At 40.6% G+C, this 27,650-nt stretch overlaps 1 protein-coding gene across 2 annotated transcripts; it reads left to right on the top strand.

Moving 5' to 3' along the window:
* The first annotated feature begins 949 nt into the window (after positions 1-949).
* On the top strand, positions 950-27,650 carry ppef2a (protein phosphatase with EF-hand domain 2a). 2 transcript variants are annotated; one of them, XM_088336552.1, is made up of 17 exons: positions 950-1,129; positions 3,358-3,426; positions 5,964-6,091; positions 6,154-6,208; positions 6,276-6,451; positions 6,524-6,638; positions 6,741-6,787; positions 9,321-9,487; positions 9,553-9,589; positions 10,977-11,126; positions 11,197-11,532; positions 16,857-17,042; positions 17,126-17,268; positions 18,729-18,835; positions 21,968-22,134; positions 22,211-22,298; positions 25,430-27,650. In XM_088336552.1, the coding sequence occupies exons 2-17, from the start codon at positions 3,366-3,368 to the stop codon at positions 25,681-25,683; spliced, it is 2,217 nt and encodes a 738-aa protein (XP_088192678.1). In that variant the 5' UTR covers positions 950-1,129; positions 3,358-3,365; the 3' UTR covers positions 25,684-27,650. The 2 variants fall into 2 exon arrangements, with proteins under 2 accessions (XP_088192678.1, XP_088192677.1); XM_088336551.1 differs by lacking the exons at positions 950-1,129; positions 3,358-3,426 and having other exon boundaries at positions 5,966-6,091.

The following is a 27,650-nucleotide window of genomic DNA, read 5'->3' as shown; positions in this document are numbered from 1 at the left end:
ACCAAACATTCGCTCTATAGACTCTATAGGGTGCATGATTTGATTTATCTTTTTAACTTCCTGCTCTATGTAAAGCTGGGGTTTCAAACACACAGACCGCAGGCCAATTGCGGCCTGCTGGGTGACTGTTTGTGGCCCCCATCTTTATTATAATTTTTCTGTCATTTCGCTAGTTTTTTTTTGTTTGTTCGTTTCTTAATCGATTTTTTTAAGTCGATATTTGTTTTTAGGTGTAGGTTTTAGTTTTTTTGGTCATTTTTTCAGTTGGGGTTTATTTTGTATTGAGAGGCAGAGGCAGAGATTAAGCGTGGTTTTATCGCCATCAACTGTTAAGGAGGGTAATTGACCTTCTGTTATTTCTTTTTCTTGGCATTATTTTGCCTAGGCAAGAACCTGTGACCAAATGAAAAAAGGTCCACTACCCACCAGTTGAGAAACACTGTAATGTAATTCACCCTGGTCATCCTGGAAAGGGGATACCACTTGTGAGGTCCCTTCTCAGGGTTTCTCTTTTTCCTCACGCTGAGGTTTTGAGTTGTTCCTTGCCCGCATGTTGGTTTAAGATCAGGTCATTGTGTCATTGTAATCCTGTGCAGTCCTTTGAGACATTTTTGTGATTAAGGGCGTCACAAATAAATGTGACTTGACTTGACTTGAACGAAATTGTTAGACTAGCTAGCAACAAAATACATGTAAAGTATGCTCGCTTTAAGTTGTTTTCCTCTTCTCTTCCTAAAAAAAGGTCACATCATAAACTTTCTTAGGTGAAACTGTACCGTTAAGGCTTGAAACTGGGAATTCCCCAGAATGAAAATCATGACATCAACAATGACGTCAAACCTTCTTCCTACCACCCGCGGTCTCGTGCGAGCGACTTGTCTGGTCTCATTAAGCAATTAGCATCTCTAATCCACTTGCGCCTCGACGATTCCTGCGAGGGACTAAGGAGTGAAGCGGCTTCGGGTCGAAACAGACGGTGCGCGGATGCGCACCATACACTCGGGGACTTCCTTTGCATTTGGGGTCTCCAAAATGGCCGCCTTTGACCTCTACACCTGACTGTACGGGTGGAGGATGACCACAAACGTTAAGGAAAATACACACTGGACCTGGTGACTCGATTGACTACGTAAGTATCTATCTATCTATCTATATATCCATCTATCCATCTCTCTTGTTTGCTCTCTTTTCTCTCTCTCTCTCTCCCCTCTATCTATCTATTTATCTATCATTCTATCCCTCTATCTCTCCATCTACATCAGGGGTGTCAAACAGGCGGCCCGCGGGCCGGATCAGGCCCACTAAGGGATTGAATCCGGCCCGCGAGACAATGCTGAGGGAAGCACAAGAGAAAAACAAGCTGCATGTTGAAATATGTCCACTTGATGTGGCCAAAGCCAGCTGCCTCTCACAAACACTGTACTTGTATTTACCCCTCTCTCTCTCTCTCTCTCTCTTTCTCTCTCTCTCTCTCTTACTCTGTTTTCTCTCATTCTCCATCTCTCCCTTTCACTTTCTCTCTCTCTCTTTTTCTCTTTCTTTGTTCCTTTTTGTCTTTCTCTGTGTCTTTTTACCTTATTATTCTCTCTCTTCCCTTTTCCTTTTCTCTCCCTCTCTTCTCTCTTTCTCCCTCTTTACCCTTCTCTTTTTCTCTCCTTCTCTTTTCTCTCCTTCTCGCTTTCTAATTCTCTGTGTATTTCTTTCTTTCTCTTTACCTCCCCCTCTCTCACTAGTTCTCTTTTTATCTCTTTTGTTTCTCACATTATCTTTCCTTCTCTTTCTCTTCTCTCTCTCTTTCTTTCTCCCTTTTTCTCTTTGTTTGTCCCACCCTCTCTCTTTTTCATTCTCTTTAATCTACTAGTCCGGCCCCCGGGCGAATGTTTGGTCTTTTGTGTGGCCCCCGGGTTAAAATGAGTTTGACACCCCTGATCTACATGTATCTATCCATCCATCTATCTATCTATCTATCTATCTATCTGTCTATCTTTCTCTCTATACCTCTATCTCTCACTCTCTCTATCCATCCACATCTATTTATATATCTATCCATCTATCTTTCTCTCTATCCCTCTATCTCTCGCTCTCTCTATCTCTTGCTATCTATCTCACTATCTATCTATCTATCTATCTATCTATCTATCTATAGCCTGGAGAGTGATGGGTGCCCCCACGACCCTAGTGGTTAAGGGATCCAACCAACTATATATCTATTTGTTTTTGCTTTTATTTTTTTAACTAATTAGCACAAAGCGCTTCCTAATAGATATGTATTTTAAAAATACTAGACAGTTCGTGCGTTAATCCTATGTTGTTATTATGTTATTACCAGGTTGAAAATATCAAAAGTAGGGTTAAAATAGGCACAGTCAAGCACTGCGACATCTGGTTTTGTATAGGGTCACAGGAAGGTTTACATATACCACCCTGATTTTAAATGAAAGGTAAAACAAACGTTTTTGTATTTATTGTCAATCATAGTTTTAAAATAAAAGTTTTGCGTTGATTTTCACGTCTTGTTTGAAACAAATATTCCATTCCGTGTGTCTAACGTGTACGCAGAGCAGCATGTACCTGTAAGCCTTCGTAGGATTGGTACCTTAAGCCCCTCGGGTTGGTTTAGGCCGATGGCAGGTAGAGGTCAGAAGTGACCCAGCAGTTAACGGGATTAATGTGAGCCGACTCACATTTTGTTAACGAGTCAAAACAAATACAAAGCAGATAAAGGTTTGGCAATCACTTCTTTGTGAGGCAGAGTGTGATTCTGCCTCAGAGTGCACGGTTATTGCTGTGAAAAGGTGAAGCAACAGGAAGCTGTCTAATGGCAGCGCTTTTTCACGAGACTCTGTGAGTTGAATGAAAATGCTATAAAGGCAAGCTACAAGGAAGCGACGCTGATAGCCAAACACTACAAACCTTTCATGGAGGGTGATTTTATTAAACACTGTTTAAGGAACGCCAGGCTGAATAGTCGGCCCTCACACATTTTCAGCTTACCAAACCTGGCCCGCTTTCTCAAAAGTTTGGACACCCCTGATCTACAGTGAAGCGGCGACTCTGAGATATTGGCCTTCAAGTCAGAGTGGCAAAGAAAAATCCATATTTGACACTAGCCAACTAAAGGAAGAGATTAAAATAGGCAAAAGAACAGACTCATTTTCATTAATAAAAAAGGGTGACTTTTTCTTAGAAAACACAAAATTGTTGGGTTACTCCTAACAGTACTTCAGTGACGTCTCTGATTTGATTTAATCCCTCTTTCTTCTTGCTTTTATATCCTGGAACCATCCCAAAATGTCGCTATAACATTATTATCTTTTTCCATTTTCATTTCTTGGTGTGTGGTCGTCATTGTTGCAGGAACAGTCATGGGATGTGGCGTCACCAAGTCCAACCAGTTCCACAAACACCCGGTAAAAGGTGAGCAATGTTGTGATGTTCCAGATGCTTAAAACGGTCAACACTCAACACATGAATTCTATGTTTTCTTTGCTTGCTTTATGATTCGGCTGCGCTCTCTGCAGGTGTCACGTGTAAGTTGCATTACTTCTTTATTTTTGTGGTTTTTAGTTAGATCCAGAGGTGGGTAGACTAGCCAGTAAAAGTACTGTTACTTCAGAAAGATAATACTTAAGTAGAAATAAAAGTGTCAGGACCGGAACGGAAACAGGACCCACTTGCGTGACGTTTACCCAAAGTTTTATTGAAAGGGAGAGGAAGGACTGCGCTCACGATCCGGTGTTCGCTGGGCGCGGAAAGCAAGTCGCTCTCTTACTCAGATTGTGATCCGAACGCGGGAATGGATCTCCCGTAGCGAGCGATGGCGGTGACCCGGGACTGGGAGAGCAAGACGTGGTCGGGTCGGAAACGAGTCGTAAGCCAGAACGGGAGAGCAGACGTCATCGGGAACAAAAAGGGGTCGTAAGCCGGGACGGGAGAGCAGACGTGCTCAGGATCTAAACAGGTCATAGCCGGAAACAGAAAAAACGGGACAGGTGGGAGTCAGGGTCGAAAAAGGCTTGCCTTGTATACACGGAGATTCGAAGATGGACTGACACCAGGGTATTGACAGGACTGAGTTCAAATAGTACCAGGGAGCTCATCAAAACCCCCGGCGGGTGGCGCCAAATGAGCGGGTACAGCTGAGTCACATCAGTAATCAAAAGTAGTCATCCAAATACTTTTTTGAGTAAAATTAAAAAAGTACTGGGTGAAAAAAATACTCAAGTACTGAGTAACTGTAGCAATTTCGTATTTATTGATTTTTTTAACAACCAATAAGATCATCAAATTATCAAAGTCCATCCAATCAACAGAAAATGCATTTAAATTTAATATACAATAAAATAATCAACGTAAATTCAAGTGTTTTAATAGACAATAAAAGAAAAATGTTGTAAATCACATAAATAAATTAAGCACATATAGCACCAAGTAGCACGTTTAAAGCCCCGATTCTTATCTTAACAGGCTCTGCGTTCAGAGCGACCTGCTTCCCGCGTCAAGCAATCCCCGGATAGTGGGCGCAACCCCCTCCCTTTCTTCTAATAAAACTTGTGAGAAACGTTATGCGATTGGTTCCTGTTTCTGTTCTGGTCCTGACATTTTTTGTTTTCTCTAATTAAAATACATTGAAATGAATTTATAAAACTTCGAGAAAAAAAACCTGGATTGTCAAAAATAATTTCAATTTTCCACAAATTTTAAAACAGTCATTAAAAATATCAATTCTATATGAATGTATTTAATGTTGTTTATCTTTTTTATTGAATTGATGTTTGAATTGAAGTATAATTAAACAATATTAATTCAATTATACAAAAAGGAATTATTCATTTTATCCAAACTGAAATAAGTCAACTACCAATTGAATGAACAAATAAAAAAACAACAAAATATTAAAAACAAGGGAAAACTGACTATTTTATTGAAAATAGCTCATTGCTATCACATACCTTCACTCAAGTACCTCCAGTTTCTGAACCGCATCTCTTAATTTCCTCCATTCTTGTTTTTTAATAATTTAAAAATACTTGGATGATTAAAAACACCATCAGATCAAAAACTGCAAAGACCTAATAGTTTGACATACATTTGAAAAATGACACGTTTCAAGTGTTATTACTTTTTTGTTACCTTGTTATTATTATGTTTTTACCAGGTTGTTATTTTTACAAGTAGAGTTTGATTAGGCTTGGTCAACCACTAAATGTCATGAACCGGAATTGGATGAGAACCCAAATGTGTGACGTCTCTCACACAAGCCTTTTATTTTACGGGAAATGGGGCAGTCATGCACGTTAGGCAGCAGTCTGGCGTGGAATGACAGGAAGCCAGAGGCCGACGAGATCGATACCAATTGCCCAAGCAGATATCGGACAGATGGGGTCGATACCGGACAGGACGGGACAGACAGGATTGATATCAAAACAGGATATCGAAATTAAACAGGACAAAAATAGACGGGAACGATACCCGACAGGAAACACAGGCAGGAAACCGGACAGAGTCAAAACCCACGTCTTGCAGGGCAGAGGTTTGTTGACGGACTGACAAAGGTTGAGTGAGAGCACTGTGCTTAAATAGAAGGGAAGCCAATCTGTCAACAAGCCGCAGCTGGTGCCACACGGGTGGGGCCAATTGGGTGTGCCAATTGGGCGCCATGGCAACCGTGACACTAAAACATTATGCCAGTTAGAAATAAAATGTCAGACAATCACAATGACCCATCACTTGTAAACTATTTTCATAACCAGTCCACATGCCATGCCAGGCTACTTGGTGCCCGTGGACACTCTGTTGATGAACCTTGCTGTACATTCGGTTTAGCTTCGGTTGTGTACAAAAGAACTAGATGAAATTATTCCCTGCTTGCTAGAATGCTAAACAACTCGGGAAGAATAATTACAGAAACAAACAAAGGAAGAATAAAAGCTTCCCCTTTTCGGCATGCTTTGCATCCGCAGCGATAAAAGCGGCCGTGCTGATCCAGCAATGGTACCGTCAGTACGTGGCACGCATGGAGATGAGGAGGCGCTACACTTGGCACATCTTTCAGTCCATCGAATACTCAGGCGAGCAAGCTCAGATCAAGGTGAGAACCCAGAATCAGAACTCCATCCGGGACAAGATTTCTCAAAACCATCTTCTCGGCAGTTGTATAACTTCTTGGGCTACCTCATGGATAACTTCACGCCGTCAAGCAACGAACGTGAGCTCCACTTGGATGTTTTTGCACTTTGCATTGTTCCGTCAGCTTATTTCTTTTTTTTTGTCAGGAAACTTGATCTCGCACATCTTCCGCGAGAACGAGGTTTGCCGCGATGCTGAGTGGGAGCGTCACTTCTCCTACGAGAGCATCGAGGTGCCAGAGATCTACTCTGGACCTCGTCTGTGCTTCCCTCTGACCGCTGAGCAGGCCGTCTGCCTGGTAGAGGCCTTCAGGAATAAGAAAGTATGGAACCGAAATAGACTTTGGGTTTTTCAGCCTCCAATCCCTGCCTCGTCTCTGTTTCCCCCCCAACAGCAATTGCACTCGCGTTACGTCCTGCAGCTCTTGCTGGAGACTTGGAAGCTACTGCGCATGTTGCCTAACATCAGCCGCATTTCTACCTGCCACAGCAAAGAAATCACAATTTGTGGTGAGTAGAGACTCCCGGGTCTGGATTTTATATAGACAACAAAATAAGTGACCAATGTAGGTTCACTGATGTTGATGAGATTGTTTTTGATCTTCTTGATAGGTGATTTGCACGGGCAGCTGGAAGATCTGCTGTTGATTTTCTACAAGGTGAACTTAAAAGTGATGTCTGTGTGTCTGTATTAACTATGGTTCTATCCATCCATCTGAGCATCCATCTATCCATGCATAAAACTTTGCATCCAACCATCAGTCTGTACCTTCTACTAAACAACCAACCAACTAACCAATCAACAACCCAACAATCCATAGCAAGCTATCTCAATCATTCTATCTGTAGTGAGCAAGCGAAACTAGCTTTGTCTGTCTATCTGTAGATAGCAAGCTAAATCTATAGTTCTGTCTAGTGTTAGGAATTAAATATTAAAATGTACCGTTTACCAAATTGTTCGAAATAGTTAACTGACTCCATTGACCAAACACAACTTACATTCTCCTAAGAATGCGTGCTTGTTTCTTGATGGAAAAATGAACAAGAGACCGGCATTTCCACACGGGGGCAGATTTATTTTCTTAATTTATTATTAAGTGAATTCCATCGAATTTAGCCAAATTATTGTCGAATTAGTGTCGCTCGAGTCTCTGTCAAGCCGCCTCTCTCGATCTTCTGCCTTTTTTCACGTCTCTCCGCAAGCTAGTGTGCTGGCTCCTCCCATGGGCGTGCCAATGAAAGTCCCCACGTGGGGTCCACCCTCTCGCCTCGATGTCTGGAGAAACTCAAAACAGGAGAGCGTTTCTACGTCATCAGGGCCTTGTTCTCCAAACATCGCCTGCTGTCCCCCCGTCAGAGTCCTGTTATCAAAATTCCCCAGCCAAAACATTCCGCATTCGGATCAGCGTGACCTGTCATTGAACTTCAGCCTACCCAGTAAAAATCTTCATTTCATTCGATAAATGTAACTTGTATTTAATCGTATAAAATCCTTTATAGTAAAATGTATAAAATCCTTCAATAGCAATAATCAGCATAATGTTAGGTACGGCAGCTGAACCCAAACACTGACACACGAGGAATGAAAGCAGTCTTTTTTTGGGACGGGACCGAAGGCAAAGAGTGAAAACTTTGGCAGGCAAAACAGCTTGAAGCGCAATGATCTGACAAATACGATTTTCAGGGTTGTCCATTTATTGGGGGGCATTGGGTAATGGACATGCAGGTGGGGTGATACTTCATGAAATGTGGCACGCTAGATCATGGCACTGAATCTATCATTCTACCTATCCAGCAAGTTCATTTGATCAAAGTATATCTCTCATCATCCATCTATCTATTCTTCCATAGCAAGGTATTTCAAGTTTTCTTTCTATGACAAACGAGTAAAACTAGCAGAAGGCTCACTCTCCTTCCCTCTCGTTTTCTCTCTCTCTATATATATATATATATATATATATATAAATAGAGAGAGAGAGAGAGAGAGAGAGAGAGAGAGAGAGAGAGAGAGACAGAGGCAAAGACAGGACCTACTTGTGTTGCGTTTCTCACAAGTTTGTATTGGAAGGAAGAGAAAAGGCTGTGCCCACAATCCGGTGTTTGCTGGACGTGTGAGGCAAGTCACTCTGGTACCCCGATTGTGGATCTTCCATGGCGAGCAATAGTGGTGTCAGGGACGGAAAAAGCGGGTCGGTAGCCAGGACAGGAGAGCAAAAACGTGGTCGGGGTCGGAAGCGAGTCGTAAGCCAGAAAAGGAGAGAAGACGTAGTTGGGGACAAGAAGAGGTCGGAAGCCGGGACGGTAGAGCAGACGTGGTTAGGATCAAATACGGGTCGAAGCCTGGGACAGACGGGAGCAAAAAACCGGGACAAGTGGGAGTCAGGGTCGAAAAAGGCTTGGCTAGTGTTCACTGGGGTTCGCAGACAGACTGACGACAACAGGGAACTGACAGGACTGGGTTCAAATACTGACAGGGAGCCGATCAGAACCCGCGGTAGTTGGCGCCCAAAGAGCGGGCACAGCTGACTCACATCGGTAATTATGACAGATAAATATATGTATAAATATATGTACTTATATATATATACATATATATGATGCTATTAAGCTAAGCTAACATTTTTTCTCTCTAATTATACCTAGCAAGCACAATCTATGTATCCTTCCATCCATCCTTCAAACAATCAAATTCTATATCTATCCGTCTATCAATTCATCCTTTCATCCATCCTCCAAACTATCATTTCAACCATTAAATCCTTCCTTATTCATCCATTAAATCATTAATTCATCCATCCATCCAGCTATCATCCACCCCCAAACTTTCCTTCAACCATCAAATGAATCATCAATCCATCCATCCATTAAATAATCCATCCATCCTAAAAAAAATGGAAATAATACTTCTTTGATAAGAAAAGGATAGACACAATGGTGACAAAACCACCTTATTCTGAATCTTCTTCAAGTTTAACGGCAGTTGGCGCTATCATTTTGGTGCATTACCACCCCATAAGAATATCTTATCTAAAAGTGGCCAATCAATAGAAAAAAAAATTGTATCCACCAAGTTTCAGGAACATAAATAAAATCTCAATGAAGCATTTGTACATATTAAATGTTTTGTTTATTACTGACAATATGAAAACAATCATCCTTGCCTGATTATATATGGGTTCTTTTTCCTCACAGAACGGGATGCCGTCGTTGGAGAAGCCTTATGTATTTAACGGAGATTTTGTGGACCGGGGCAAAGACTCCATTGAGATCTTGCTCGTCCTCTTCGCCTTCCTGCTGGTCTACCCCACCGAGGTGCACCTGAACCGAGGCAACCACGAGGACCACATCATCAACCTGAGGTAAGGGAGCAACAGCTTCCATGTGAAAACAGTTCAAGCATTTCTATTTTTTGTGACTATTGCAGGTATGGCTTCACTAAGGAGGTGTTGACCAAGTACAAGGTAAATTTGCTCGTTTGTCGCCGTCTTTTTTCATTGTTGGGCTAAAGGGGGACTAAAATTGGTACTGCCAGTGTGGCGGCTGTCCGGCGGCTCTGCTCACATGCAAGTACAGGAAAGGCTCAACAGGATTTTATATGCTAGCCCAGTCGTTCCCAAAGTGGGCGGTACCGCCCCCCTGGGGGCAATGGAAAGATCTGGGGGCGGTGAGGAAGAAGGGGGCTGTAGGGGCGTTAGGGGCGGAAGGGGGCAGTAGGGGGGCGGCAGTCCGAAGTTGAAGTCAGAAGCTCTGCTCACAAGTACAGGAAAGGTTCAACAAGAATTTATATGCTCGCCCAGTGGTTCCCAAAGCGGGCGGTACCCCTGGGGGCGGTGGAAAGATCTGGGGGCGGCAGTCCAAAATCGGAGTCAGAAGTTTGTACGTAGTGCGGTTGTGAAACCGCAAAGCACTGCTGTTTTTCTCAAGGTTTTGTAGTGAGTGATGGAGTTTTGGCCAACCACAATTGTTAATGTTCGAGTTTTAAAAGCGCCTACCAATCAGAAGCAAGTATTAATAATAGAACTAGTCAATAAACACGGTTCAAAGTTTGTAAGCAGCACACATTTTTGCATTACTTTTTTTTGCATCTCTGTCTTTTTTAATGCTAAAAAAGACAAAATAAGATATAGTATGTCTTTGTCATGTAATGGCAACAGTATTTTAAATCCTACTCTGTTGTTTGAAAATTTTACTAAGGATATTTTTTTGGTTTGTTTGTTGCCCAGGTTTTGTTGCACATTTTCAAGCTTTGAGTCATCAACAAATATTGGAGAGTCTTTCCCGAATTGTCCCCTGACAGACAGTAAATACCAGAGCAGTCGGAGTCCATTTCACTTAAAGGGACAGCGTCTATTAATTTAGCAGCTCTCAGCGCTAAAAAAAACTTCCATTTGAAAAAAAAAATGTATTTAAATGATAAGAAAAAATATATGAACTATCATGTAAGCGTGTATTTGTTAAAATGCTTGGTGGATGAAGAAATAGTATTTAGGCGCCTTGCATTGCTGACTCCCTATTGGTGTGTAAACGGGTAAGTGTGAAGCACATTGTAAAGCACTTTGTGAGGTCTTCATTGACTTGAAAAGCGCTATAGAAATGCAGACCATTTACCATTTGAGTGATTATATAATTGAAACGGAATTCACTGAGAATGATTGCAAAAGTTTTTATTTTTATGGCATACTGCCCAGTTGTTTCATCACATATATTTTTTAAAAATAATTGTCCATCCGATTATTTCTAATGTTAAAAAGGCATCAACCTCAAAAATCCATATCAGTTGCCAAAATAGTAGAGGACCAGGAATTTAGGACCAGGATCAGGAGATAAAGCCATTCATTTTTCACGCAGATGCACGGCAAACGGATCCTAAAGCTTCTCCAGAAGATCTTCAGCTGGTTGCCACTGGCGACAGTCATCGACCAAAAAGTCCTGGTCTTGCACGGCGGCATTTCGGATTCCACGGACCTCGGCGTGCTAGCTCGAGTGGACCGACACACTGTGAGTAAACGGGTTCACCAAAAGCTCTGACCTTGACCGCTTACTCATTCATTCATCCGCGTGATCGCAGTACGTTTCGGCGCTTCGGCCTCCCAAGAAGAAGAGGCTCCAGAGCTCCACGGGGACATCCCTCGACTCAGAGGTGGACGACGATTTGTCCAATAATAGACTTTTCCAGCGACGGGTTTCCCTCACGTTCCCTAAACCCGTGGTGAGCCGGGACGGCTTCCTCAACCGCTCCCTGCAGGACTTTTCCGATCGGATCAAGGGATCCGTGGAGGATGACGTCAAACGCTGCCAGCAGAAGGCGGCGCTAGTCCGTTTAGGCAGCTTTGCAGCGCAAAAGGAAACCCAGGAGTCCTTTGACTTGGTGGCTAGCGACAACACCAAGGAAGAGTGGAAGCAGGTGAGTTTTCAATAGGGCTGCAACTAACAACTATTATAGAATAGATGTTAGTACACGGACTCTGCCCGTAAGCACAGGGAGAACATGCAAACTCCACACAGGAGGGCTGGTAGCTGGATTTGATCTCAGAACTGTGCCGCAGACGCGCTAACCACTCAGCCGCCTGCCGCCCATTAAAGATATAACTCCTTTGATAAACCTCTCTCCAGTTTTTATAGAATGGCAAAGAAATAATATATTAAAATAATGTATACATTAGTGCTGCAACAACAAATCGACAAATTGATTAAAATCGATGAATAAAAGCGTTGGCAACTAATTAGATCGAGTCGTTGTATCACGTGATTTATGAGCCACCGTGAACATTAAATCAATGCAAATTAGAGCGCACACCATTTCGTTGTGACGCTGGGAATTGTAATACCGCTTTAGTCCAGCAGAGGGTGCCAAGACAGTTCTTTTTTTTTAAAAAGTTATGTGAATTTTTTTAAATACTACATTTTGAATATTGCATCATTTACGATCAAAATTGACATGAAAGTTTCAACTTAGTAGTTGAAACTGTTTCATCATGAAATAATTTTCAAGGGAACAAACAGAAATACAGAGAAAAACAAATTTGTTGACAACATTTTGAAAAGTGGGTTTGTTTATATTTATTTTGTGGATATAAAAAATCTGCACAAATTGAAATGTATTGCTTTTTCTTTCTTGTTTTGTATGATAAGTCCAAATTTAATATGATATTTGGATAAGGTGGTAGGAAAAGAGCATCTTACATATTTGCAGGTGTATAGCATACATTTCTATGCATTTTTTAAATTATCAAGTTAATTAACACTTGTTTTACATCATAGAATCTTTTATTTTGTTCACTTTTGTCTAAAACTTCTATATTTGAATCAATAGGAGGGAACTTAGAAATCCGATTCATCAAAAAAATAATGGAACAATTCATCAATTATGAAATTAATTGTTGGTTACAACCCTAGTATTCCTTATTTATCCCAATAAACCAAGAACAGCAGTAAAACAGTAAATAAAACAAACGTGTGCATTCTGTGACGTACATTCAGTGTTTAACTGCAAAGTCTGTAACGTTCCAGAACCCTGTTCGAGAACCGATTTGTTCAATCACCGAAATAATGTAAATCGTTTTAATCCGTTCCAACACCCTGAATGTTTACCATGAATGTTTAACGTAAATATGAAGCTAACCCAGGCTAATCGTACGTTCGCGTCATCGTAATCTTCCGTACGAAAGATTACGCTAACATGAACGTGTAAAAATAAAAACATCAGGTCGTTTACAAGTCATTGAGCACCATAAATGGCTAGCGCTTCATTGGAAAGGGGGCTCCGTTCCAACACCCTGAATTTTGGGCTCAGTTCCAACACCCTGAATGTTTACCTGTAAACATAAACTAACCCAGGCTAATCGTACGTTCGCGTTATCGTAATCTTCCGTATGAAAGATTACGCTAACACGAACGTGTAAAAAAAAAAAAAAAAAAGATAAAGAAAAGAATTATGAATAGGATTTCTTACCTTTGTGGTGGTCAGCAGAAGGCGCATGCTGTATTCCCTAGCAAGATCGGAAACTTGCACACCTCTTTCATATTTAGCTATTATCTCTTTCTTAAAGGCAATAGTTGCACGAACAACTTTTCTTTTTTTCACCTGTCCTGCTTGCACCGACCTTCTTCGGAGGCATAGTTAGGGGCTAAAACACTCCGTTCACCGATGTTAAAAGCGAAAGCAAAAAGAGGCAAGTGCGCACGTGATAACAGTTGGTCACGAGGGGTGGGAGGCGATCTACACGATCTACACCCGTACGCCGCTCAGCATGGCACCCTAGCGTAGGCACTCACGCATTACCGGTCGAACTCCGAATTTTTGACCGAATAGCGAAGCAAGAATTTCTCGAAATTTTTGGTCGGACTCCGATTTGTTCGAACTGAGAGGCGTTCGAAAACCAAGGTTCCCATGTACTTCCATTATGGATTTCTGTCGGCAAATTCGATTAATTGTTGCAGCCCTATTATTTAGCGGATCCTCGTGGACAGGTTTCCCACATGGTGGTCAATATCCCGGAGCTGTCGTCATGACGTCATAGGCTGGAGTGGACTAACCATGCTCACGATCAGTAATTACCCCTGGAGCGGCAGGTGCCGGCCCATTCTGGCTTTCAGATGCGCTAATCCCAGCGTCATTAAGCTTCCCCGGACTCAATCTGCTTTTCCGCCTCCCCGTCATGGCTTTAAGTAAGAGGCTGCAAAAGTGGGCCGACACATCCATGGGCGATTTTAGGTTCAGAGTTTAAGGGGTTCTGAGCACCCAGAGTGTCTGGCTGGATATATACAGTATATATATGTAAAATTCACTTATAATAACATTTTAATGAAAATATTTTGCTAAAGGCTTTTTTTAAAAGGCGGGTTTTATCGATTTAACATTCATTTTAAGGCCTTTTTCGAAAATTGAATCTTCCTTTTTTAAATTAATAATGACACTCTTGGGCTCCCATAATAACATACTCTCAGCGAAATACACAGGAGCCTCCACAGACTCCGCCGCTATGTCGCAAGAGAGGGCGGTCCTAGGTATCAAATGGACTGAACCTTTTTAAGGCAGTGGAGTATTTTCGACGCTGTTTTCTTCACATTTTTTTTTTTACTCTTCATAATTAGCCAGCGTTTTTCATTATAGTAAACCCTATCCTGTTCTTTATTAAGGAAAAGAGAGTTTTAAAAAATGCTCTAATTGAGGGGGGTACTTGGTGACGCTCATGGAAAGATCTAACATGTGAAAGTTCTAAGAGGCTTGAAAAGTTTGACACAAAGAGCCTAAATTTTTAACTGTTAAGAGTCAAAGAGCCACACCACACACTGGCCGGCATTAGACGTAGCCTACACAGATGATTGGCTGTCAGTTATTTGTCCGGAGCAACATAAAACAACAAATCTGCCAAATTAATTTCAAAATATTATTTATTATTTGTTATTAACTCTGATGGATTCAAGTGTGTTTTAAGAGGGGAAACAAAACTAAACATGAAACGAGGCAAAGAGCCATAGTATATGGAAAATATGAGGCAAAGAGCCGCATTCTTATTGGCCTAGAGCCGCGTGTTCGCCACCCCTGGTTTAGATCTTAAATCTCCATTTCTCTTTGGAGTTTGGTTGACTCCCAGAATGCAAAAACCGCCCTTAATACACGTACCCTCAGAAGCTCATAAACCAACCTATTGATCAGTCTGCACTCTAAGAAAAGTCAAAATAACACCAAATTGGGTCAAAAAAAGGACCAACCTAATACTTGGAATGATTTTAACAAAAGCATTGTGTATTTTTGCAGAAACAACCTCCTCCTGGTGTTAGTTTTTGTTCAAGGGAATTTTGCAAAAAGTATTTCTCCGGCACAAAACAAAATGCTCAAAATTTTTTGTTTTGTAAAATAAGAAACAAAATAATGTTTACATAACGTAAAACAATTTCTTGAGTAAAACACGTGCAATGATTCCTAAAGCCCCGATGTGTAACATTTGACCGATAGATGGCACTGTTTTGTCTGGTACGGGCGAGGGCCGGTGGCACAGAGTGGCAGATGGATGCCGGAAAAACATGGCGGCAACCTAAGTGTGGATTCCACTGTGTAGAAGAAATACAAATTTATCGACCTGTGTTTTTCATGATAGAAATTACCATTGGTATGATAGTTCTTGTATTTTTGCCTAGTATACAAATATGAGTTTCAGGACCAGAACGGAGACGGGACCCACTTGCGTTACGTTTCTCTCAGTTTTATTGGAAGAAAGGAAAGGGTTGCCCCCATGATACAGTGATCGCTGGCCACGGGAAGCAGGTTGCTCTGAACGCGGAAGTGGGACAACCGTGGCGAGCGATGGTGGTGTCGGGAACGGTAAAACTGGTCAGTAGCCGGGACAGGAGAGCAAAAACGTGGTCGGTTCGGAAGCGAGTCGGAAGCCAGGAAAGGAGAGTAGACATGGTCAGGAGCAAAAACGTGTCGAAGCCGGGGGACAGCAACGAGCAAAAAACATGTTGGAGTCATGGTCAAAAAAGGCTTGCCTAGTGTAAACTGAGGTTCGCAGACGGACTGACAACAGGGGACGGATAGGAGTGGGTTTAAATAGGGACAGAGAGACAATCAGAGTCCGAGGCAGTTTGCGCCAAAGGAGAGGGCACAGGTGAAGCATATCGGTAATCATGACAATGAGTTTGTTTTTTGCTGAATGAAAGTTTTTTTACCACTAGGAGGCATTAAATACTACATACTGTCTCTTTAAAACTAACAAAATAATATTAGATTGAGATGGCGAATAGTTTTCTTTTACTTTTAATGATTTTTTTACTAATAGGAATGATAAGACTTATTAAAAAAAAAGTCAGTGGTGCATTATATATATTTTTTATTTATTCGCTGTTGTCAAAAAGGTCAAAGGAATGGGCTACAAGATGATATCGCAACAAACAGATCCCCCAAAGCACTGTGCAAGCAATATTATAAAACTAGAGAGAGCATAAAACCTCTGCAAACCTACTGAGGCCTGGTCTTCCCTCTAAACCTTTGACCCAAATAAGGAGAAAACTAATCAGAGAAGCAATCAAGAGGCCCATAATCACATTGCATGACCTGCAGGGCATACACTACTAGGACAGTCTGTGCATAAGACATCTATTATTTTTATTCTTCATAAAGTGGCAAGAAGAAAGCCCTTTCTAAAAGAATACCATAAAAAGGCCTGTTGGGTATTTACAAAAAGCCACATGGGAGGCACAAATAACATGTGGAACAAGGTGCTCTGGTCAGATGAGACCTAAAATGAACTTTTAGGGCTAAAGCGTTACGTTTGGTGTAAGAGTAATAGTGCGCATTACCCTGAAAACACCACCACCCCTGTCAAACATGGTGGTAGCAGCCAATACTTTCGCTCTGCACTGTATTTATTTTGCTTTGTAGGATAATATCTGACCAGCTCGGTGGCCTTTGGGTAGGGCGCCCGCCCTGAGACTGGGAGGTCGCTGGTTCAAGCCTCGGCCGGGTTATACCTAAAACTTACAACATTGGTACTCATCTCATTGCCTCCCTGCTTGGCGTTCGGCATTAGGGGTTCGAATTGGGGGGTTTGGTCACCTAATGACTCCCAACACATCAGTTGGGTTGGGCTAGGGGGCTGGGAATCCCCTCCTCTGTATCGATTTCCCAGAAAGAGTCTAGCCACCTCCCACTAGGGGGGACACGGCTCTGGTATAAGATAAGGATAATATCTATCGATTTAGTTAATTAATTCTATCCTTTTCTAGATCCTTGACCTGCTATGGAGCGACCCCATGCCGCACGAAGGCAGCCTCCCTAACGAGCTTCGGGGCGGCGGTTGCTACTGGGGCCCCGACGTGACCGAGGACTTCCTGGCCAAGCACAACATGCAGCTCATAGTGCGCTCGCACGAGTGCAAGCAGGACGGCTACGAGTTCTGCCACAACCGCAAGGTGAACGCCGATACTTGTCCTTTAGGTTGAAATGCAAAAAAAAAACAATTTTGTTGTTGTTGTTGTTGTTGAATGCAACTTAGGTCCTGACAGTCTTCTCCGCCTCCAATTACTACGACGTGGGGAGCAACCGAGGGGCCTACGTCAAGTTGGGACCCAATCTTGTGCCTCACGTGGTTCAGTACCAGGCCAGCAGCATGACGAGAGAACTCACAGCCCGACAAACGTATGCTATAAAAACACCCGGGTCAAAAATGGGACCAACCCCAATATTGAACACATTTTTCTGGGTCGTTTTACTCAAAACAACCTAGATGTTTGGGTTGTTTCTGCAAAACAACAGAAAATGTTTGGTCGAATCAATCAAGTATTGGGTTGGTCCTTTCTTGACCCAAACTTGGGTTACTTATCATTCATTTTTAAGCGTTGTTTTGCACATAATTGTTTGGGTTTATCCAAACAAAATGAAACAGACAAATACAAAAAAAACAGAGCCTGTTTTAAAAACCCACGGGTCAAAATGGGAGAACCCCAACCTTGGGTTATTTTTGACACTAAAATAATCATATTTTTCTGGGTCATTTTTCCACAAAACAGCCCGATTGTTTGGGATAGATATGCAAAACTACACAGGACCTTGGGTCAAGTCAGGAAGTGGGCTGGTCCATTTTTGGCCGAACTTGGGTTATTGTCAACCCATTTTTCTGGAGGTTTCTGCATAAAATGACCTAATTGTTTGGGTTGATCCAAACAATATAATCCAGACAGTTACAAAAAATGGAAAGCCTGATTTGAAAAAAACTTGGGTCAAAATAGGACAAAACCAATACTTGGGGCAATTTGACACATTTTTGGGGCTGTTTTAAATAAAATGACCCAATTGTTTTGGTTGGCCAAGACTGATATAAAAAAGATGGAGAGCAAGCTGTAGACCAACCCTATATTTGGAATAATTTTTCTGAATCGTTTTTACAGAAAAGCGACCCAATTGTTTGTGTCAATCTGAAAAAAAAATGACCCAGACTAATATTGAAATAAGTGAAGAGCATGGTCTAAAAAAAACTTGAGTCAAAAATGGAACCAACCCAACACTTGAGTCAATTTTACAAATTTTCTGGGTTGTTTTTGCACAAAACGACTCAATTGTTTGGGTTGATGTAAACATTTTGTCAAAGTTTGGTTAAATCAATGCAAGTATTGGATTGATCCAAATTTGCTGGGGTTATTTTCTTACACCCTTTTTGTTTGGGTTGATCTAAAGAAAATGACCCTGACTTTTACAAAAAACAATTGAGAGCGCCTCTTTTTAAAACACTGGACCAACCTTATACTTGGGTGAATTTGACCATTTTTTTTGCATCGTTATACATAAATCAGCCCAATTGTTGTTGGTTTTTTTTTGTTTTGTTTTAAATAAAATGGCCTTGACTGTAAGGTATAGAACCAATTTTGTTTTTCTTTTAAACAAAAATACTCTTGTCTGAAAAATTCCTTGCTCAAAAATTGGGTCAAATTGACAAAAGTATTCAGTCAGCCCAATTTTTTACCCAAACAGGTTAGTTTTGACCATACAAGGTATACCATGTCTCTCTAAACCAGATAATTTGCCAGAATTAGTCCAAAAAGGGATGTTTTTTGGGTGGGGAAGCGCTAGTACTTATGAATTGAAATTGGCCTGTGTTACAGAGTGGGGCAGACGGAGCGCTCGGCCCTCAAAGTCCTTCGGGAGCAGCTCTTTTCGCACAAGACGGACCTCATTAGTGCCTTCAAACGTTTCGACAGCAACAATAAAGGTGAGTTTCGCCAAACGGGATCAGGTTTCGATTTCTCGGGTGTGGTCTTCCTGTCCGAGTTATACGAGCTCAACCTTTTGTACTTGGTACTGTGAATGATGAACTGCCACGCCCAGAAATTGCAGTCTGGGAAATGTTTGGCCTTTCTCGGTTGTATTGCACAAAACATGAACTTTGGATCTCATTATTAGGACTTCACGATCGGCATTGCGGAGAAAGTTTTAAATAAAAACGATTAATCGACCATTGTTCTGTTTTCTTCGTTTATTTAATCTTTAAAGTCGAGGGCCACTGGGGATCGGGTCTGACTTGACTTGTACATCCCCAAATTTGCATATATCGGCGCCTACTTCAATCCATTAGAAAGAAAATAACCACAAAATTCTACTAACACCCTGGGAAAACAGAGTAAAACCCCCCTAGAACCAAAAAAGTCCTAGATTATTTCTACCAGTGCGATCAGAGTTAATTTGAGTTAAATTAAGTCGTGTTAAAACTTTCAAGATACGTATATTTTGACAGTAGCCATTGACTTCACTTCAGAAAGTGAATGGCCATTGGCGTTACTTTGGTAGGTTTAAACATTCATTACAATTAGAGTTAACTTGAGTTAAAGCTTTAACTTTGACTGCATTCATTTTGAGTATTTCTTCAAATTTGAATTGCATGTCTTGCTAATTGTCCTGGTGACGTTGCTGTAATGTTTCATTTTACTACACCGGCACTTTTTCCTAAATCAACCTTGATTTGCCGTTGGGAGTAAAGCCTTAAAGGGACAGTGTGTAATGTTTAGTGCCTCCTTGTGGTACAAAAATTCTTTCAGTCAAAAGAAAACAACAAAAACATCGATTTGAATAGTTGGCAAAAAATACATAAACTATCATACCCATGTTAATTTTTATTAAAAAAAAAAATCATAGGTTGAGAAATTTATATTTCTTTTACAGAGTGGAATTCCAGCCTAGAGGTCGTTGCCATGTTTGTCTGGGATCTTGCTGCGACCCTGTGATCTGTGGCACTGGTTTTCGTTGGTATTAGACAATCAAGTGCTATCTAGTGGTCAAATATTACACACTGGGGTTTTAATGTCAATTGGAAGTTACTTGAGTCAAAGCTTTAACTTTGCACTAATTTTGAAATAGTCAAAAAGTTTTTTTAATATATCTAATGGTAAGTTTTGCCAAATTTTATTTTTACTAATCCAGCACTTTTTCCAAAATTAACTTGATCAGGTTTTGGTCATTTATTTGCCATTGGGGATTTAAAGATTTAGGTAAAATCCTAGTTAACTCAGGTTTAACTTCGACAGTACTCAATTAGAAATAGACAAAAATATTTCTTAAAGCATTTGACTTTGTGTGTCCCTTTTGTTGTATGATTAATTAGACCAGTCCTGCATTTTCTCCAAAAGTTAACCTTCTTTGTTTTGGCCAGTGACTTGCCATTGGCGTGTGAAAACTTTAATGTGGATAAGAGTTAACTTGAGTTAAAGCTTTAACTCGGACTGCGAGATTTTGTGTCGAATATTATTCTTTTAAAATGTAATGGCAGGTTTTACAAAGTTGCTTTAGTGTTTTATTTCTACTGATCCCAAAAAAATTCTAAAATTAACATGCTTCGGTTTTGGCCATTCACTTACTATTGGTTAAAGCTCGAACGTCATTATAAGTTAACTTGAGTTAAAGCTTTATTTTTACTGCACTATTTTTTTTTCCAAGTATTTCTTTAAAAATTGAATGTCAAGTTTTGCCAATTTGCTGTAACGTTTCATTTTTAATAATCCAGCACTTTTTAAAAATGTTTTTCATTTTTTAAAGATAAACATGATTCGGTTTGTGCCGTTCACTTGCCTTTGCCGAGTTAAAGCTTTAATGTCAGTTACAGTTAATAAAAAGATTTAACTTTAACTGGACTCATTTTGAAATAGTTAAAAATATTTGTTTAAAATTCTGATTGCAAGTTTTCAAAAATATCTTGTTGCTGTAATAGTTTATTTGACCAATCCAGCGATTTGTCCGATTAACTCCATCTGTTGTTGGCCAATTAAAATTGAATGTCAGTTAGTTAATACCAAGTTAAAGCTTTAACTTTGACAGGATTTATTTTCAGTTTTCCAACATATCCTCTTGGTGTAACGATTAATTTTACCAATTCAGCTCTTTTTTGGATTAACACTATTTGGTTTAGCCCTTGACGAGTTAAAGCTCTAATGTCAAATAGAATTAACTTGAGTTAAAGCTGTAACATTCACTGCATTTATTTTGTTACAGTGAAAAATACAGTATAGTATAGTATCGTAAAAAAAATTCTGTTATAGTTTATTTTACCAATCCAGCTCTTTTTTTGGATAAACACCATTTGGTGTAGCCATTGACGAGTTAAAGCTTTAATGTCAAATAGAATTAACTCTAGTTAAAACTTTAACATTCACCTGTCAGGACCAGAACGGAGACAGGACCCACTTGCGTTGCGTTTCTCACAAGTTTTATTGGAAGAAAGAGAAAAAGTTGTGCCCACGATCCGGTGATTGCTGGACGCGGGAAGCAGGTCGCTCTGATACTCGGATTGTGCTCCGAACGCGAAAGTGTATCTTCCGTGGCGAGTGATGGCCATGTCGGGGACGGAAAATGGGTCAGTAGCCGGGAAAGGAGAGCCAAAACGTGGTCGGGGTCGGAAGCGAGTATTAACTAGAAAAGGACAGAAGATGTGGTCGGGGACAAAAAGAGGTCGAAAGCCAAGACGGAAGAGTAGACGTGGTCAGGATCAAAAACGGGTCGAAGCCGGGGAACAGACTGGAGCAAAAAACGGGAAAGGTAGGATTCAGGGTCGAAAAAGGCTTGCCTAGTGTTCACTGAGGTTTGCAGACGGACTGACCAAAGGGGACAGACAGGACTGGGTACAAGTACTGATCGGTAGCCAATCAGAGCCCGCGGCAGTTGGCGCCAAAGGAGCAGGCACAGCTGAGTTGCATCAGTAATCATGACATGACCGCACTTTAACTTTAACTTCACTGATTTGAAAATAGTGCCCAAAACTTATATTCTGATATGAAGGTTTTGCAAAGCTTCCTGTTGGTTTATTTCATCTACTATCTCATTGAATAGTCGCAAACAAACGATCCCAATTTCACAGGCGTGGTGTCGCCGGACGAATGGGCCACGGCTGTGGAGAGCGTGATGCGTTTGGGTCTACCCTGGCGAATGCTGCGCTCGCAATTGGTCAGCAGCAAGCGCGGGGACGGCCTCATCGACTACCTGCAGTGGCTGGACGAGCTGGCCATCAAAGGGGCCGACGCTGACGTGAGCGCCTGAAAGCACCACGCGGTCGCGTCTCCTCGCTTCACAATAAGACGTGTTCCGTTTCTATTTCTTGTAGCATATCGACCAGGGTCTGCTGGAGACCTTGTACCGACATCGCTCCACCTTGGAGACCATCTTCAGGATCGTCGATACGGACAACTCAGGTGAGTTGTCAATGCGTCCTCTGTTCATATGTATTCATTCATTTTTAACCCAGTTTATTCAAGTTCAATAATTATAAACTATCTATTGTAAACAGGGTTGGTTAGGGTTACTTTAACCGGATTACTTTCAATTACTTTTGGATTGTATTTGTTGGGAACTTTTGTGTCCTGTTGAGTTTAAGATTGAATTTCAATTTGAGTTAACTCAAGTTAAAGCTTTAACTTTGACAACAAAGATGAGAAAATACTCCACAATATTGTATGCCTTATGAAACTTGATGGCATGTTTTTGCAAAGTGTCCTGTAGCTGTATTTTCAATTCCATCAAGCCAGTGCTTCACAACCGCCCCTGTTATCCCCGCTCCCCCACTCCCAAACTTGATTTGGTTTTGGCCATCTATTGACATTTGCAAGTTAAAAATCATATAATAAATAATACTCGCGGTCGAAAAATTATTATTCATTTTACATAAACTATGACTCTTACCTTAAGGTCCTTTATGGTATATTTATCCACAATCTTGCTGCTACGGGTACCCAAAAACCTCAAAAAAGCTGGGCATAAAAATGAGAAGTACAATGGTCCATTTTCGTGTCTTTGAGTCTCTGTAATTTGTTTTATCCTTTTGCTTTTTAGCATCTGTTTATTGTTGCACTACACCAAAATCTAGTGGTCAAATAATACACACTGTCCCTTTAAAGAAAGAAAAAAGGATTTCCTTTTTTTGTCACTACAACAAAAACTCAAACTGTGTAATTAATTTCATTTATTACTTGTAAGTCATGACAAATTCAAAACACGGAAAGTTGCTTTATCTCAATACAAGGTTGAACCATTTTACATGCACTATATCTTTCTTTCCTTCTGTTATAAAAGTCAAAGTTATGTTTTCTTTTAAATAAAACCATGGAAATAATTAATTCATCAAAACCCTATTTGGATAACGTTTATAGTACATGTTTGCCAGCTATTTAAAATAAATCCTTTATTCCATCAGGTCGTTTTTAGATGATTAATTTTGGCACCCTTGGGCTTCCATACCACCCATACATTATTTTAATGTTTTAGTGTACTAACACATTTCCATACAAACATCTTACCACAGTGTTGCGTAAACAATACATTCAAACTGTACAACAAATCAAAATACTAATCAAGAAAAAGATTTAAAAAATTAGAAAAAAACATTTAAATAAAACATGCCAGGGGGAAACAGAAAGTAACATAAAATGTGTTTTAATGGCCATCTGGTTCTGTGAAAGCTTTATAGGTATCATTTAATGTTTTTCTTCACATTGAAAGGCAATGAAATAAACGTTTTTACTTATGAATTAGGCATTTAGGAATATATCTGCACGTACCTGTGACAGCTTCCGCATCCGCGTGTCACGTGACCTGGTATTTACACCATTTTGTGACGCAGTAATCCGCCCGGTGACGTCATCTGGAAACCTCAGATTAAAACAGAGATTAACCCACTGATCTACTGTTCTTCACTCCCTCCACAAAGACACTTTTCAAATTTCCTGTTCGTAAGAATCACAGCAGAAAAACGAAATAAAAAAAATATTTTTTTTAACTTAGAACTGTCTTTATTGTCATTCAAAAAAACATACTTTAAACGAGATTAAACGTGGCACGTTAGGATAAACGTAATAAAAAAGGGATGTTGCGTGTTATTTATCGTAGGGATTGGGATTATATGGTTTGTGAGCCAGGAGTGGCTCTTTTCATGAGTACATTAAATCGATTTTATGCTCATCCCTGGGTTTTTTTTCTCACTGTAGCCTAAAAACGGTAAAAGTAAAAAAAAAAAACCTGTTACAAATATTCAGTGGTATCTCTACTTACGAATTCAATTCGTTCTGGATATAGCTTTGTAGCCTAAAACACTAGTAAAGACGTCTTATCAATATAAATACATTCAAAGCTCCGCAAAAGTATGATATTTTTTCAATGTATTATAAAAGAGCATCAGAACATAAAACAAATACATATTAAATGTAGATCACTTGGTAATAAACATAAAATGTCATGTAAAAAAACAAAAAACAAAGAAAAAAGGAAATAATAAAACATTTATTTACCTTTAAACGTTTAACGGTCCTCAGCAGTGTTTTTTGCCTCGTATTTCTGGACAAACTGATCCAATAACGTCTGCTTTGGCCGGCTTTTGACGATCCTTCGAAATGCGCGTTGCAGACGTCATTATAATAAGCGATAGCCCGACCTGTCAACACTTTTTCCGGGTGTTTCCTTTCCACAAATTCTGAGACTACATGGAATTTAGCAAAAAGTTCTTTAATTTGGTTACATTCCTCTTCCTGCAGGGCTGTGTGTGTTTTGACCTTTCTAGTATATATATCTTGCTTTGTTTTGATGGCCAGACAAAGTCTCTTCCTCTTCTTTTCTTCTTGTCCACTTTCCTGCATGTCTTTCGTGGGGTCGGTTGTGAACGATAGCTCTTCGTAGATGTTCCATACAGTAGACTGTTAACAGAGCAGGAAGGGGACACGGAGAGCATGACGAGATTCACGCATACGCACTGAGTGGCCAGGTGGAACTCTGAGAGCGGCTAATGGCAGCGCGTACTTTGTAACTAGAGGCAATATTTTCCTGTTTAGGTACTTTGTAACCTGAAACTTTTGTTTGTGGAGACATATTTAAGTAGTGGTACCACTGCAGTCCAAACCCCCAAAAAGGATGAAACAATAAGAGTTCATTAGTAATCGAGGATTTAGCTTACGCAGGCTGTGATCATAACTTTAAACCAGGAGATGGCAGCAGAAAGTTGAAAATGTCAAATTGCGAACACCAACTTTAATCAGCGTCCTTGATTTTTTTAAGTCAGATAACATCGGGATGGGTTTCCTCAATGTTTTTGGGGTGATTAACAATATACAGCAAATACAGCTATAGTGGGTGCTTTGAGAGTAGTGTCTGGCTTTGGTGACATCCGGTGGACATGTTTGAAACTGTAAGTCATGGTTTGATGAGATGCAGCTTATTTGTCTCCTGTGCTTCTCTCAGCATTTTCTGGCAGACCACAGAAGATGAAACAGTGGACCACATTTGGCCGAGGGCCGTTTGTCTGACACGTGTGTTTTAATGAGGTCATGTTTTTCCCCAGGCTTCATCTCGCCGTCCGACTTTCGCCAGACGTGGAAGCTTCTCAGCGTGTACCTGAAGATGGAAATCACGGACGAGGCCATCTCGGAGCTGGTGGTCGCCATCGACAGTAATCGAGACGGAGCCATCGATATCGATGAGTTCATGGAAGCTTTTCGCCTCACCGACAAGAAAAGTCGTCTGGAGAGAGGACGAAGCATGTTCATGGCCACCGCCAAGGACCTCACCGACCTCGACCTGGACGACAACATATGACCTGGATTTTTGGGGAAGGAAGCGGGGGACCCTCTAAATGAAGTAACTTCGAGAGTTAATTCTCTTGTCAGGTTTTCTACTGGACAGCATCAGATAAGTTTAGTGACCCTTTGCACACACGTGACCTAAATCACGTGGCGACGCCATAACGGACGGCAGTAGACCATAGTGAACAGTACTGCCCGTGGGTGAGGCCAGTAAACAGGAGGCAACAACAACAAAAAAACTCTACTACTCAACACCACTGGCAATGACTAAACCGGTTGGCGCCCTCTGCTGGCGTACAGGACCCAAACCAAGTCTCCAAGGTTACAAAAAGCAGATCTGCTGTAAGGTGTGTAGAGGGTTAAAGAACTGCAACATTATCGTCCCATGGTGACAATAATGTAGAAAGAGCATAGTAGTAAACCAGAACAAACAGCATTGAAGTATAACAGTCAAAATAACGAAATGGCATCTAAATTTTTTTTTTCAATTAAAACCTCAAACCAATTTGGTCAACAGGTGAAGAAATATGATTTAAAAACCTATGATTATGTTTGTATATTTACTTAACACATATATAGTTTATTCAAACAAAAATGAAAAGCCAATTGTGAATTTCATTTTGGGTGAGAATATTTGAATAGGAAAATAGCATATCTTAAAATATGATTTACAAAAAGTCCCTCATTTTTTCCAGAAAATAATTCATTATTATTTTTAAACTACGAACATGTGCAGTTTAATTGTAACTATTTTATCCATTTATATATTTTTTGTTTTTAAAATCCTAGTTTAGGCTTAAATCGGAGTGACATTATTTAAAAAAAAGAAAAGAAAAAGACAGCCTAAAACTGTTAAACCTCATTTTATGCATTGTCTTCTTTCGAATGAAAAGGAAGAAAATGCACAAAAACATGCACTGTTGTTCATGTTGTCACAAATTGTGTGTGTTTTGTAGTATTTTTTTATAAAGAAATTGCACAAAAAGTATGCACTCAAGCTGTGCCTTCAAAGTATGTAACATTTCCTTTGGAGTCTGAAGCGAGCACTTTTTCTCTGTGCCAAGCATTTCCACCTGGACCAAGAAAGGGAACTCAACAAATAACACGTACATAGTGCACCCATTTCGTGTGTTTTATGCTTTTTAATCAAACTCGTGTTTGTAAACATTCCCTTTAAAATGAGTCTGAATATGAGGATGTGCAGAAGTATGCAATTTTTAATAATTTTTTGTGTGTGAAAAATCTTGATAGGGTTTCTCATTTTCTGTCATGAACCGGAACAGGAGCAGGACCCAAATGCGTGAAGTTTCTCACACAAGCCTTTTATTTTACGGGAAATGGGAAGTCATGCACGTTAGGCAGCAGTCTGGCGTGGAATGATAGGAAGCCAGAGGCCGATGAGATCGATACCGATTGCCAGAGCAGATATCGGACAGATGGGGTCGATACCGGACAGGACGGGACAGACGGAATTGATTTTAAAACCGGAAATCGAAAATAAACAGGACAAACTAGAAGGGAACGAAACTGGAAATCGCTATTGAACAACAGGACAGACAGGATTGATATCAAAACAGGATATCGAAAATAAACAGGACAAACTAGACGGGAACGAAACACGAAACCGATATTAAAGAGGACAAAATAAACTGGAACAATACCGGACAGGAAATACCAACAGGAAACAGGACCGAGTAAAAACCCACGTTTCGCGGCGCAGTGGTTCGTTGACAGACTGACAAAGGAGGAGTTAGAACACTGAGCTTAAATAGACGGAAAGCCAATCTGTCAATGAGCCGCGGTTGGCGCCACACGGGCGGGGACAATTGGGCGCCATGGCAACCGTGAATTTACATGTTCATTCCTAATTTTAGGAGCCCCAGATGTACAAATTTGAAGAAAGGTGTGTAAACATTTTGTGTTAATTGTGTGGTAAGCGTGGGCTTAGTTTATGTGTTTTAATGATATTGCACAAATGTA

This window comes from Urocampus carinirostris, chromosome 5 (genome assembly GCF_059441175.1).
Source record: "Urocampus carinirostris isolate Australia breed hairy pipefish chromosome 5, RoL_Ucar_1.0, whole genome shotgun sequence".
Lineage (NCBI taxonomy): Eukaryota > Metazoa > Chordata > Actinopteri > Syngnathiformes > Syngnathidae > Urocampus > Urocampus carinirostris.
Note: the sequence above shows the minus strand (reverse complement) of the source record. Positions and strands in the feature narration are given on the sequence as shown.